This window comes from Oreochromis niloticus, linkage group LG14 (genome assembly GCF_001858045.2).
Source record: "Oreochromis niloticus isolate F11D_XX linkage group LG14, O_niloticus_UMD_NMBU, whole genome shotgun sequence".
Classification (NCBI taxonomy): Eukaryota; Metazoa; Chordata; class Actinopteri; order Cichliformes; family Cichlidae; genus Oreochromis; species Oreochromis niloticus.
The window spans coordinates 5,321,306-5,333,805 of record NC_031979.2 but is presented as its reverse complement, the minus strand read 5'-3'; the positions used below and the strand labels follow the sequence as shown (position 1 = coordinate 5,333,805).

The 12,500-nt window shown below is 40.0% G+C and overlaps 2 protein-coding genes across 4 annotated transcripts in view; one reads left to right on the top strand and one right to left on the bottom strand.

Annotated features, from left to right (window-relative positions):
- nf1a (neurofibromin 1a) overlaps positions 1 to 12,500 on the top strand; it is a gene marked incomplete at its 5' end in the record, with an annotated part of 121,227 nt that overhangs the window by 61,503 nt on the left and 47,224 nt on the right. For both annotated transcript variants that reach the window (XM_025898425.1, XM_025898424.1), the window contains 3 exon segments: positions 1,355 to 1,501; positions 1,600 to 1,746; positions 4,875 to 4,985. In XM_025898425.1, coding sequence (XP_025754210.1) covers positions 1,355 to 1,501; positions 1,600 to 1,746; positions 4,875 to 4,985 — 405 coding nt within the window.
- Positions 5,002 to 12,500, bottom strand: part of omgb (oligodendrocyte myelin glycoprotein b) — a 9,654-nt gene continuing 2,155 nt past the window's right edge. Inside the window, exons 2-3 of one of the 2 annotated variants that reach the window (XM_025898427.1) lie at positions 12,185 to 12,397; positions 5,002 to 11,019 (exon numbers count right to left, since the gene is read on the bottom strand). In XM_025898427.1, the coding sequence (XP_025754212.1) occupies positions 10,038 to 11,019; positions 12,185 to 12,387 (1,185 nt within the window). In that variant the 5' untranslated portion in view covers positions 12,388 to 12,397 and the 3' untranslated portion in view covers positions 5,002 to 10,037. The remainder of the gene's footprint in view (positions 11,020 to 12,184; positions 12,398 to 12,500) is intronic. The other variant, XM_013266181.3, reaches the window with a different exon arrangement.

Below are 12,500 nucleotides of genomic sequence, written 5' to 3'. Positions count from 1 at the left end.
TAAAGGCAAATATTGCAAACTACACAAAAGGCAGCCGCTAAAGCGTTTAAGTTTCAAAATAGAACAAACAAAACAGACCACTAAATTGTCAATTCCACTTAGAAACAAAATATTAATTCTAAAAATAAATCTTAGGTCGTTTTACAGAAGAACAGACAAAATTGACTAACTTTTGTCAATATCAAATAAACTGAGAACTAAAAGGAAATTCTCAATCTCTCCTTGTTGTATAGCTTAGCTTTTCAAACAGTTTTAACAGTTACTTTAGTCTGACAAAAGCCGAATGACGAATTAGCGCTTTCAGTCAGAGATTGAGTATGCACCAGTTTATTGTATTTCCAGACTTGCTTTCGGCACAATTTACAGTGCGCGCTACTCTGTTTTTTGTCAGACTTGAAATAGCCGAAATACCTTCACACTGCGGAACTTCTGTGGCCCTTCCGTTCGACAAGCTCTCCGGTATTGGAACCATTATCTGTTTTTTCTTCGGTAACCTTCGCTCACGCTCTCGGTTGATTTTTCTCTAGTCGGCAAACTCATTTCCTTCATTACCCGGGCTGCACGGCTGCAAAAACAAATACACATGTGCGCCTTGGCGCTTGTGCTGTACGTAACAAGTCACGTGACGTGACGCTGCGGCTGTGATTGGTTCGGCTCTGCGCTACTTAATTTGGATTGGCTGTTCTTTTTTTTTTTTTAAGAGGACAAAAGCGATGAGGCCTATCGCAATAGTTTAATTTTTCTATCGTTTTCTTATCGTTCTATCGCCCAGCTCTAGGTAGGAATGAAGAAAATTCATTCTGTGGACAGGCATGTTTTATTTACACAACAAGTTGGCATATCTGTAACTGATTTGATGTGATTGTAATCTGTGTGCTACATGATCATACACACACACACGCTCACATGCTGAAACCCTCCTCATATGATACTTTTGTTAGATTCAGAACCTCTAGTATGCTCTTTTATATAAAGATAAACCAGATGTTATTTCTTTTTGGCAATTAGCAACTTTAGTCTTTAGATTTTTTTCTTTTCCTTGTCCAAATTTTTTGACATCTGCTGCCTGCACATGAATCACAGACTCATCATGTAAATTAATGATCCCCTCTCTTCTCACTAATACCACCATGCTGACTGTTCATCAATTGTTTGACCAGTCACTAACAAAAAAATAACAAACAAACCAAACATTTTATATCAACAGAGTTTGTGTAGTCAGGTAAAACTGTGCTATATGGTCATGTGACAGTTCAGATAAAACAAACATTTTGCAAACTAAATCAGTGAAGTGCCTGGTGTCGTGTTTCTTCTCCCCTTAAGTTGAGCTTGCAATCTTCTCTCTCTACCCCAGGTTTTTCTTGGACATAGCATCTGACTCTCCACCCAGTGATTCTGTCAACCACAGCCTGTCATTTATCAGTGACGGTAACGTGCTGGCTCTCCACCGGCTGCTGTGGAATAATCAGGAAAGAATTGGCCAGTACCTATCCAGTAACAGGTCAGAATTTTCTATTTAATTAAATTAGGTTTTTTTTATTTTTAATCATTGCATTTTTATTTTTGATCATTAAATCATGAGTCACAATTTTATTCTAGGGACCACAAGGCTGTAGGTAGGCGACCTTTTGACAAGATGGCCACCTTGCTGGCTTACCTAGGACCGCCGGAACACAAACCTGTGGCTGATACTCACTGGTCTAGTCTCAATCTGACCAGCTCCAAGTTTGAGGAGTTTATGACCAGGTAAGTTTGATAACACCTTATTAACATAATGGTTCTGCCTCAACAAGCACATGTAACTTTGAGCATCTTTGTTCCCGTTTATGGGTTGGAAGTCTGTCCATCTTTAGTTTTAGATGCATTAAGCCTTTATAGGAAGCTTTTATTGTATTCAATTTCAACTTTTATCTCAGTGCATCATGGGAAGCCCCAGCAGCCTAGGCCTATTGCAGCGCAACTAAAGGAGGATTCAGGGTCACCAGATTGAGTCCTGTCTATTGGCTGTCAAAAAGGAAAGTTTTGAACCAAATCCAAAAAGTAGAGAGGGTGTCCGAACTGAGAGCTCGATCCACAGAAGAGGGTCCTGAAAGGTGAAGGCTCTTCCCTCCATTCTACTTTTAAATACCCTTGGGACTTCAAGTAAGCCGGCAATCTAAGAGCAAAGTGTTCTAATAGGATGATACGTTACTGTGAAGCCTTTAAGATGATTTGGCCCCTGATCATTCAAGAAAAGGATTTTAAATTAGATTCTGGTTTTAACAGTTAGCCTATGAAGAAAAACCAGTATGGGCAAAATATGCTCTGTCTTTCCGGTCCCTGTGAATACTCTTTCCAGATCAACTGAAGACTTTTGAGGGAGCTTTTAGGACATCCTGATAATAATGAATTACAGTAGTCCAGCCTACAACTACTAAATGCATGAGCCATGTTTTTTTTCAGCATCACTCTGAGACAGGGTGTTTCTCATTTTATATATTCTTCATAAATGTAAAAAGAGACAAAAAAATATGAATTAGAGGTTATCCAGGTCTTCATGCGTAGCAGTGAAAATGTATGCTATGCTTTCTAATGATGATGCCTACGGGAAGCATGTATAATGTAAACAGAATTGGTCCTAGCATCGAACCCTGTGGAACTCAGTAATTCACCTTAATGTGTGAAGAGGGCTCCCCATTTAAATGAACAAGGTGGAGTCTGTTAAATAGTTATGATTCAAACCACTACAACACAGTATCTTTCATTCTTATAGCATGCTCTAATCACTGCAATTAAATATTACAGTCAACAGTGCAGTCATCTACTAAGGTCGAGCAGAACATATACAATCCCAATAAAAAGTTTAAGACCACTTGAAAAATGCCAAAAAGTCATATTTTGCATGGTTGGATCCAAGAAGAGCTCCAACATACAACAAGAAAAAATGGGAGTGAGAAAACGTTTTTTTGAGCATGCAATTTATTGAAAAGAATGCTTAAACTGAAGCAGGCTGTTTTACAGCTGATCAAAAGGGAACATTTCTCCAAGTGGTGAAGACGGCTGCACGAAGGGCGTCTACTATCTGGAACTGTTGTCCATTTTTCCCTTGCCATCTATCCCCAAAGGTTCTCAATTGGATTTAGATCAGGGGAACATGCAGGATGCTCCAAAAGAGTGATATTATTGTCCAGGAAGAAGTCCCTTGTCCTGTGGGCATTGTGTACTGTAGCGTTGTCCTGTTGAAAAACCCAGTCATTACCACACAGACCAGGGCCCTCATTCATGAGGGATGCTCTATGCCACATGGACATAGCCAGTGGCCATTTGACACCCCTGAACCTCCTGAAGCTCCGTTGTTCCACTGAAGAAAAAAGCACCCCAGACCATTATGTTCCCCCTCTCCACTGTGGTGCGTAGAAATCATCTCTGGTGGGATCTGCTTGTCATGCCAGTAACGTTGGAAACCATCAGGACCACCAAGGTTAAATTTTTTCACACCAAAGAATAAAACTTTCTTCCACCTTTCAATGTTTGGTGCTCTATTTCAAAGTCCAAATGGTCAGTTCTGTGGCATTCAAGGAGACAAGACCATTGAAGATGTTTAATGTTTTTGAAGCCATTCGGTCTCAGATGCCGTCTGATGGTTATGAGGCTGCAGTCGGCACCAGTAATGACCTTAATTTGGGTCGAGGATCATCCAGTGTCTTGACATACAGCCGATTGGATCCTCCAGCTCAGTGCTGGTGAGGGTTTTTTGGGTCTTCCACTTGACTATTTTGTTCCATAACCCTCAGGATCATTTAAGAAATTCCAAACGACTGTCTTACTGCGTCCCACCTCAGCAGTGATGGCATGCTGCGAGGGACCCTGCTTATTCAGTTCAACAACTCGACCATGTTCAAAAAGGGACAGTTTTTTTTGCCATCAGAACGTCATGACAGTGTGACTACCTGACAGAAAATGACAATGAATCCACATTTTTGCACAGATTTGGCCTTTTAAAGACATGTGGTCTTAAACTTTTGATCATTTGTAAAACAGCCTGTTTCAAACAAATGTTTTGTCTTATTCTATGTGAATGTTAATATTGCCATCTATAAGTAATCCTAAACAGCTTAATAGTGGAGAATAATAAATCACTAAACTTCTTTAAAAAAACAAGCCATTTGGGTTAGGTTGACGATCCACCACAGCACAATAAAACTGATTCTTATTCACGACTCCTGCATGCACCAAGGAGGGCACTGCTGAGGATGCCAAATGAGGATTCAGGCACAAAATATCAAATCAGGAGGATGAGGTATCTTAAGGGTAGCATAGATAAAAGCGATAACGGCAATCATAAACTAAGGTAGACAGCATGCTGGAATCCAGGATAAAACCCGAGTTAAGGTAGCTGCTCTGTACTGTGTTGGCAAATGGCATTAAAGAAGATAACAGTGGAGGAATTATACCCTTAAGTTTAGTTGCAGCACTATCTACTGTAATTAAAAGTATTCCCAACTGCTGTGTGATCCATTATTGTAAATCTTATTGTTGTTAGGAAATGATCAAAGGGTTTTCAATGAATACTTTTAAATGTTCGGTTTCCATGCCATATCTCAGAACTAGATGGAGAGTGTAGTTAAAGTTGTTTTGGGTTCTTTTACATTTTGAGAGAAGCTAATTGTGTTTAGGCTGTCATTTTCAGCATCTAAATGGATGTCAAAGTCATCCACAACAATTATTTTATCTGAGCTGAGCACTAAGTCAGATAACAAGTCTGATAAACCTCTGAGTAAGGGCCAAGGGGACAATAGAGAAACAACAAACAAAACTGGTTTGTTATTTTACCAGTTAGGTCACAACTTTATTTGCTCAGTTTACTATCTTCAGCGCTTCTATTGCTTCTCCAGGCATCAAGTACATGAGAAGGAGGAATTCAAAGCCTTAAAGACCCTCAACATTTTCTACCAGGCAGGAACCTCAAAGATTGGAAATCCAGTGTTCTACTATGTCGCCCGCAGGTAGGACTTGGTATTACTTATTTCTCAATTTAGTAAACTGACAAAATAATAGATCAGAGTGCATTTGTTGTTAGAGACTTTGGTTCATTTTAAATTGCTGTCAAGCAAACCTTGCATTCAAAATTTCCTCTGCCGAAAATGAAATGATGTGGAGGTTTCAAATTAGTCAAGACAGAGCTATTCTGTAAAGACATATTGTATCTGTCAGAATGTGTGCTGGCAAGTTGGATGAATTATTTCTAGATTAACCACTAACCACATATCCTGTGTGTAGTGTTAGTGTGTGATGTTTCCTGGATACCAGTATATACCTATCAACAGTAGTTGAGACAGTATCTGCTTCAAACAGATTGTTATTGTTTTGTTTTTGTTTTTTAAAAATAGGACCCTGTTGTATCTGTTTTGTCTATGTTTGGGGACTGAGCACTCAAGCATTCACAGTATTGACATCCAAATCTTTATTATTATTGAGTGTCCCAGTACAATAGTATTGAGGCACAATAGGTGGAGAGTCCCAGTATTGAGGCATTCCGAAAGTTGATTCAGTTCATCTGGACGTAGCGTTTTCAGTGGGAGAAACGTCTCGTCACTCATCCAAGTGACTTCTTCAGTCTCAGCTGACTGCAGGTTTCTCCAACCTTATAAACAGTACATTTTGCATGATGGCTGAAACTAGCACCACTGGCGAACAATGGGCTTGACAGGTCAGTTTCTTGATCAACAACCCCTGATCAAAGGCCATTGATCAACTGCTATTGATCACTGAGGAATAACCATTGATCATTGGTCATGAGTACCATTCACAGAGAGTGGGAAGTGGCTGCAATCCTTCTAAGATTGTGAGATTTCCATCAGTAATGGGGGACATTTAAAAGTTGATGTGCACCATAAACTTTACCAAGCCTTCCTAACTTTTTGGAATCTCCTTATCTGGATGATTGAGCATGTATCAAGAAATACTGTATATTATTTGTCAGATTTATTATTCTGATTATTATTATTATTAAGTGTGCCAATTCATACATATCAAAAACACATCAATTTTAAAATGTCTGCCACTGTTTTTTTTAGTAAACCTGTTTTCACTGAACAACAGCAAGCGATTTCCAACTTTTTAGTGCCACCAGCAGCAAAGAAATACATGACTATTCTCTCAAAGCAAATACTTTGATTTTTCTTTGAGCTACTTGTTATTGTACAATCAGTGCACTTTAATACCAATTTCACAACTTTGTAGTGAGCTGTGTAGAATACTATTTAGCTTAAACTGTACACTATGCTGATAATCATGGTGTTTCACTGGAATCCACTGGATTCTTTTTTGGATTGCCCCCTAAACCTAATAACTGGTTGACTGCAGTCGAGCGTTTGGAAAAACTGGCAATGAGTCTTTGAATATTTGGCCCACTCATCTTTGCAGAATTGTTGCAATTCAACCACATTAGAGCTTTTTAAGGTCATGCCACAGAATCTCGATCGATACAATTCTGTTATTTTTATACAGCACCAAATCACATCAACAGTTGCCTCAAGGCGCTCAGATTGGATTTAGGTCAAGACTTTGACTAGGCCACTCCAAAGTCTTCATTTTGATTTTTGTTTTTTTAAGCCATTTAGAGGTGGACTTCCTGGTGTGTTTTGGATCATTGTCCTGCTGCAGAACCGAAGTGCGCTTCAGCTTGAGGTCACAAACAGATGATTGGACATTCTTCTTCAGGATGTTTTGGTAGAAAGCAAGATTCATGGTGCCATTTAACACAGCAAGTCTTCCATGTCCTAAGGCAGCAAAATAGCCCCAAACCATCACACTACTAACACCCTATTTTACTGTTGATGTTCCTTTTCTGATATGCTGTGTTACTTTTATGGCAGATGTAATGGGACACACACCTTCCAAAGGTTCAACTTTTGTCTTCGTCAGTATACAGAATACTTCCCAAAAGTCTTGGGGATCATCAACATGTTTTCTGGCAAAACTGTGATGACCTTTTATGTTCCTTTTGCACAGCAATGGTTTTCGTCTTGGACCACTGCCATGCAGGCCATTTTTGCCCAGTCTGTAATGAACATTGATGTTAACTGAGGTGAACCCTGCAATTCTTTGGATGCTGTTCTGGCGTGTTTTGTGACCTCTTGGATGAGTCATCGCTTCACTCTTATGGTTATTTTGGTCAGCAATTCACTCCTAGGAAGGTTCACCACTGTTCTATGGCTTTAATCTTGCCTTCAGCTTTATAACCTTTTCCAGACTGAGGGACTTCCTTGGATCGTGACATGATGTCTGGCTTTTGAGGATCTTTTTGGTCTACTCCACTTTGTCAGGCAGATCCTATTTAAATTTCTTGATGGAAGTGTATCAGTAATCAGGGCTGGGTGTGACTAGAGAAACTGAACTCAGCTTTCCAAAGTTAATTTATGTTATAATGGGGCGGGGGAGGGATCACTTTTTCACACAGGGCCATCTATGTTTGGATTTGTTTCCCCCTGAATAATAAACACCTTCATTTAGAAACTGCAGTTTCCATTTTTATAAGCCAATTTTTAAGAGTACAAACCGCTTCTCTCAAAGACATGACAGAGACACAGGGCTACTCACACCCTTGCTCATTTGAATATCATTTGTTGATTGGTTGGAATCTCCTCTCTGTCTCTTTGTGTAATAACACCTAGGGATAGGATTAATGAAGGATTTAGTGACTGCGATTCCATTATTGATATCACTTATTTTTTCAATTCCTTATCGGTTCTCACTGGCAGATTAATTGCATGCTGTGGGTCAAACGTTTGTGCATGTTTGTTGGGGTATTTTCCCTCTTTGTTGTAATCAGTGTTGAGTCGTTATTTTAAAAAGTCAGTGTTACACATACAGAACACTTAAAAAAAAAAAAAAAAAAAAAGTAATGCAGTAAGTTACTTAATTACTCCTGCGAAAAAGTAATTTGTTATACTACTTGTTACATTAGATGGTGGAGAGTCCCAGATTTTAAGCCCTAGTGGGAGTTAGAGTCGTTGGGGACTATTGATCATGTGCCTCATCGCATGAGCCAAAGTGTGAAAAAGGGTGTGGATCATTATCAGCAGAGGTTTGGGATAAAAAGCATTGTGAGACCTTGCCTCACCCTATCATGTGACTTATTGAGATCAACTGACAGAAGATGTGAGTGGGCGTTAAAGTATCTGGGAAGGGATCTCAAAACTGGATTATAGGTGTCAGACAGTTGGTGTGGTAAGCAACCCCCTCTGTTCAAGGATGGTCGTTCACAGTGGACATAGATGGCTTCTTTCACTCCTCTTTCAACCATCTGTCCTCTTTGTCCACAATGTGAAAATTGGCATCCTGGACATTGAGAACACCTCAACATTGAAGTTTACCGGAAGCCCACACACAGACTAGTACCTACTCTTTGACTCCCACCACCCTCTGGAACTGGAAGTGATCCTGCAATATCAGTCAGAAAAAGTTCCCTCTAAGGCAGAAGGGAAAGAAAAGGAACACACACATGTAAAGAAAGCTCTTAAAACATGTTTTTATCCCAACATGGGCTTTAATCAAATCAGCAAAGATGCACAGTAAACAAGGTCAGACACCAACTAGGGAGAAACAGAATAACAAACAGAACAAAAATGTCATCCCTTATGTAGCCAGTTTTACAAAGAAACTGACGCACACACTCGGACAAAAATTGGTTTGTCCCAAAGACAAACTAAACAACCAACCTCTACATTCGAGAAACCCAACAGCCACTTCATAAACGTATGGCACAACATAGAAGAGCCACCTCGACAGGACAAGACTCAGATGTACATGTGCATCTAAAGGATAAAAGTCACTCTTTCAAAGAAGGCCAATGTAGACTGTTTTTGGTAGCTATTCGTCACAGTTTTTGTAACATTCTCAACAAATTTTTCCCATTCATTTGAATGGAAGAGCGCCTGAAAAGGGCACCAAACTAGGCCACTTTGGAGCCTTCCTGCTCAGCCATACTTTATCGCAGACACATCATCCAAACTTCATATGGGTCACACGGTTGTCCATCACATTTTATACACAGTACAAACATGAAAGTTAGGTATTTTGTACTTGAGAAGTTGTTGCTGCTCACAATTAAATAATTTTTGTGATACAACTTGTAGGTTTCTCTTGGTAAAGTGTTGTTTGAGACTCAAATTCCTGTTTGCGTTCTGCTTTCTGTTTCACGAGTGGAATTGCAGTCCTGCAAATGTCTTCATTCGCATACATTTTTTAGTCTGGCAAAGGGGTGAAGAGGGGTTTTCACTCACCCAAGACACACTCCCATGCAGTCCTCCAAGATACGACTGCTGAAAGTTGGTTGACCAGTGACCTGGAATAGAGAAGGAAGCGATAGCGATAGTCTAGTTCACTGGAAACAGAAGAACTGGGGTGAAAAAAATTTAAAAAATATAGCATGAAACGCACAGTTGCCGTAGTGCACACTTTTCACTATGTTTAACACTTGATCTCACTTGAGCTCTTTATATGTTATAGCTTCACTCTCCTTTGCGGCTGGCTGACTCACCAACAGCAACAACATGAGCAAAACTGTCTCACAGATTGGCTCACATGCTTTAAACACTGCTTCCGTCTGACAACAGACTCTCTGCAGGCATTCGGGCAGTCCCCGTAGTGGAACGGGAGGGGAACATGCTTGCACGTGTGTATTATACACTGTCCTATTGCTAGTTCTTAACTGGTAAATTGGAAAGTATTTTGTATTACGAACATTTTGGGCTTCTTATTGGGAACAGCACTGTTCTAAATGGCTTGGTAGGACCAAAACACCACAATAGCATTGATTCGGAACAAACGAATAAATGAACCCAGCAGCATGTGTTCAAGCATTAAACTAAATGTTTACATCTGACATTTTTCTTTGTGTAGAGGATTTTAAGAGATATTGTCATGATGTGCATCTTGAAAGGATGGTGATGACAGAAGATAACAACAGTCGCAACAGTTTTTATACAGCAAAGGAAAATGGAGGTGCTACATACAGGAAATTACTTATAGATTTAGTGTCCACATGCTGCAGTTTAGAAGGTGGTGAATGCAGTTGTCATGACTACAACAGACAGAATGACTGTTTGTTGAGTTTTGATGTCCAGTTTGCAGCCTTCATTATATAAATTAGTTAGTTTAGGCTTCTTGGTTAAAGACTTTGGATGTTCTGTTGTGCTTGTGTGTGAAGAAAAACTATCCATACTTGTTGAAGATGTCCAGATGTGGTCCCCAGATTCATTCATACCTGCTTTGCCCTGATACATTCCACTGTCAACAAGTGGAGATTTTGCCTGATAGTTAGGTGTGTTCTCTACAGTCCTTGGGGGCAATTGAACATCCTGCCCTTCACTTCTGCTGTTAACCCAGAGTGGTGACTCAGTAAACCGAGCTGAGTACCTTTCCCTTCCTGTTACTGGTAAATGGGATTGCCCACAGATGGGTCTTGTATAACAGGGGCACCCCAAAACAGTTGCACGGGTTTTCTCTGACCATCTAAGGAGCTTTGTTATGTGTTCTTCTTCTTCACAAGCCCAGGGGTTATCCCCAAGAGTAATAATCTCCAGTCCTATTAGGTTATCAAAAATTCCCTCAGACAACCAGGTGAAGCGGTTAGCATGCAAATAAAACTGGGCCAGTCGGGGCAGTCGATCCAACGATCCGGGCAGGATCCGCAACAGATAGTTATGTGACAAGTCAATGATCTCCAAGTTGTGTGGCATGTTTGTGGGCACTGTCCAAAACCTGTTATGACTGAGGTTAAGAGACCGTAGACTCAACAGTGTGTTATTGATAAAGACCACTCTCTCTAGCTCATTATCTGATAGATCCAGAACTTTCAGGTTCCAGTGGTAGGCTGTGTCATTTTTGTCTAGAGAGCGTAGATGATTCCCTGCTGCTCGAATGTCCCACAGAGACCTTGGCAGGGCAGGGGGGAGACTCTCCAGGCGGTTGTAGGACAGATCCAGGGTGCGCAGATGGGCATAGTGGCTGAGCTGGCTGTCCAGACCCTGCAAGCTGCCAAAGGAATGTCATATTTAATCATCATATTTATTACCATCATAATTGTAATAAAATGTCAATATTGCTAATTGGATTGATGAATAATCAAATGGCTTAAAAGCTAAAGCATGAAAGTTTGCTAGTGTAAAACACTCTGAGTGCTTAAAAAAGATTAGAAACGCATTTACTAAATATCAGTTGGTACCATATAGCATGATTGTAAGCACATAAGTATGACAGGAGTGAATATAGGGATCTTGTAAAAGCCTTAAGCATGTCTGGAGTTACAAAAACTACTCATATTGTGTTCATATTGAACACCTTTAAGATGAAGGAAATTATGGTAGATTGCCAAAGATTCAGGCCTCCTTTCCAGCCTGTGAAAGTTTGTGGGGTGGACATAGAGATGGTAACAAAATATAAATATCTAGGTTTACACATATACAACAAACTAAACTGGTCCTGTATATAGGAGCCGTCTCTTTTTTTAAGGAAGCTAAGATTTCTTGAAATCTGCAGTAAATTGCTGCAGACGTTCTTTCAGTCTGTGGTGGCAAGCGTGCTGTTCTATGCTGCACACTTCTACTGGGGAGGCAGCATAAGAAACAAGGGTGCAAAAAGACTGGACAAACTAGTGAAGAAAGCTGTAATTGGAGCCATACTGGGGGAGATGGTGGAAAGATGCACACTAAATCCATTAGAAGCCATTCTGAATAATTCTGATCACCCACTTTACAACATCTTTATGGAACAAAAAAACATGAGTACTTGAAGAGCCCCTGCTCTCCATTGGAAAATCATTTGCACCCGTAGATATCTGGCTTTTAAATTCTCATATAAGTAGCAGATGAGCGATGTCAGATATATGAGATCAATCAACAATCAAGTTATTCTTATTCTCCTATAAACAGTTGGTATTAGTTCCAAGTTCATCTTTAGAAGTTCCTTAAAGGCTTTTACTTGTGAGTGTGTATGTAAAAATCTATTATTATTAAGTTATAAGTTCAGAAAGCTTATCTGGGACAGCTATATATTTTAACAGTCAGACCCTCTAGTTAAGTAGATTTCTGCTTAACCATATGCTACGTATTCTGTTACCTGTTACATGCACATGTATCTCAAAGTGAGTCATGTAATATAATGTCTAAAAGTGGAGCATTTAAGAGGTGCAGGACCTTACCTGTTAAAAGAAAGGTTGAGAAAGCGAATGTTATGCTGCAGACCAGGTGGTAACTTGGTCAGGCCTCGTGAAGAGCAGTCCACAACACGATGGCCTCCGCTGCAGGAGCAGGCAGCAGGGCAGATGGACAGCACCCAGCCTCCCAGCAGCCCACACAGCAGCAAGAGGAGTAGGTAGAGCACAGAAGCAGAGCATACAGGCATGCTTAGAGCTCTAAAAGTGAGACAAGTTTTTAAAGTAGTAAATTAGATATCAATCTGGCTCGTTCTAGCACATGAAATTTCATAGTATTTAAACTTAAAATTGATACTTCTAT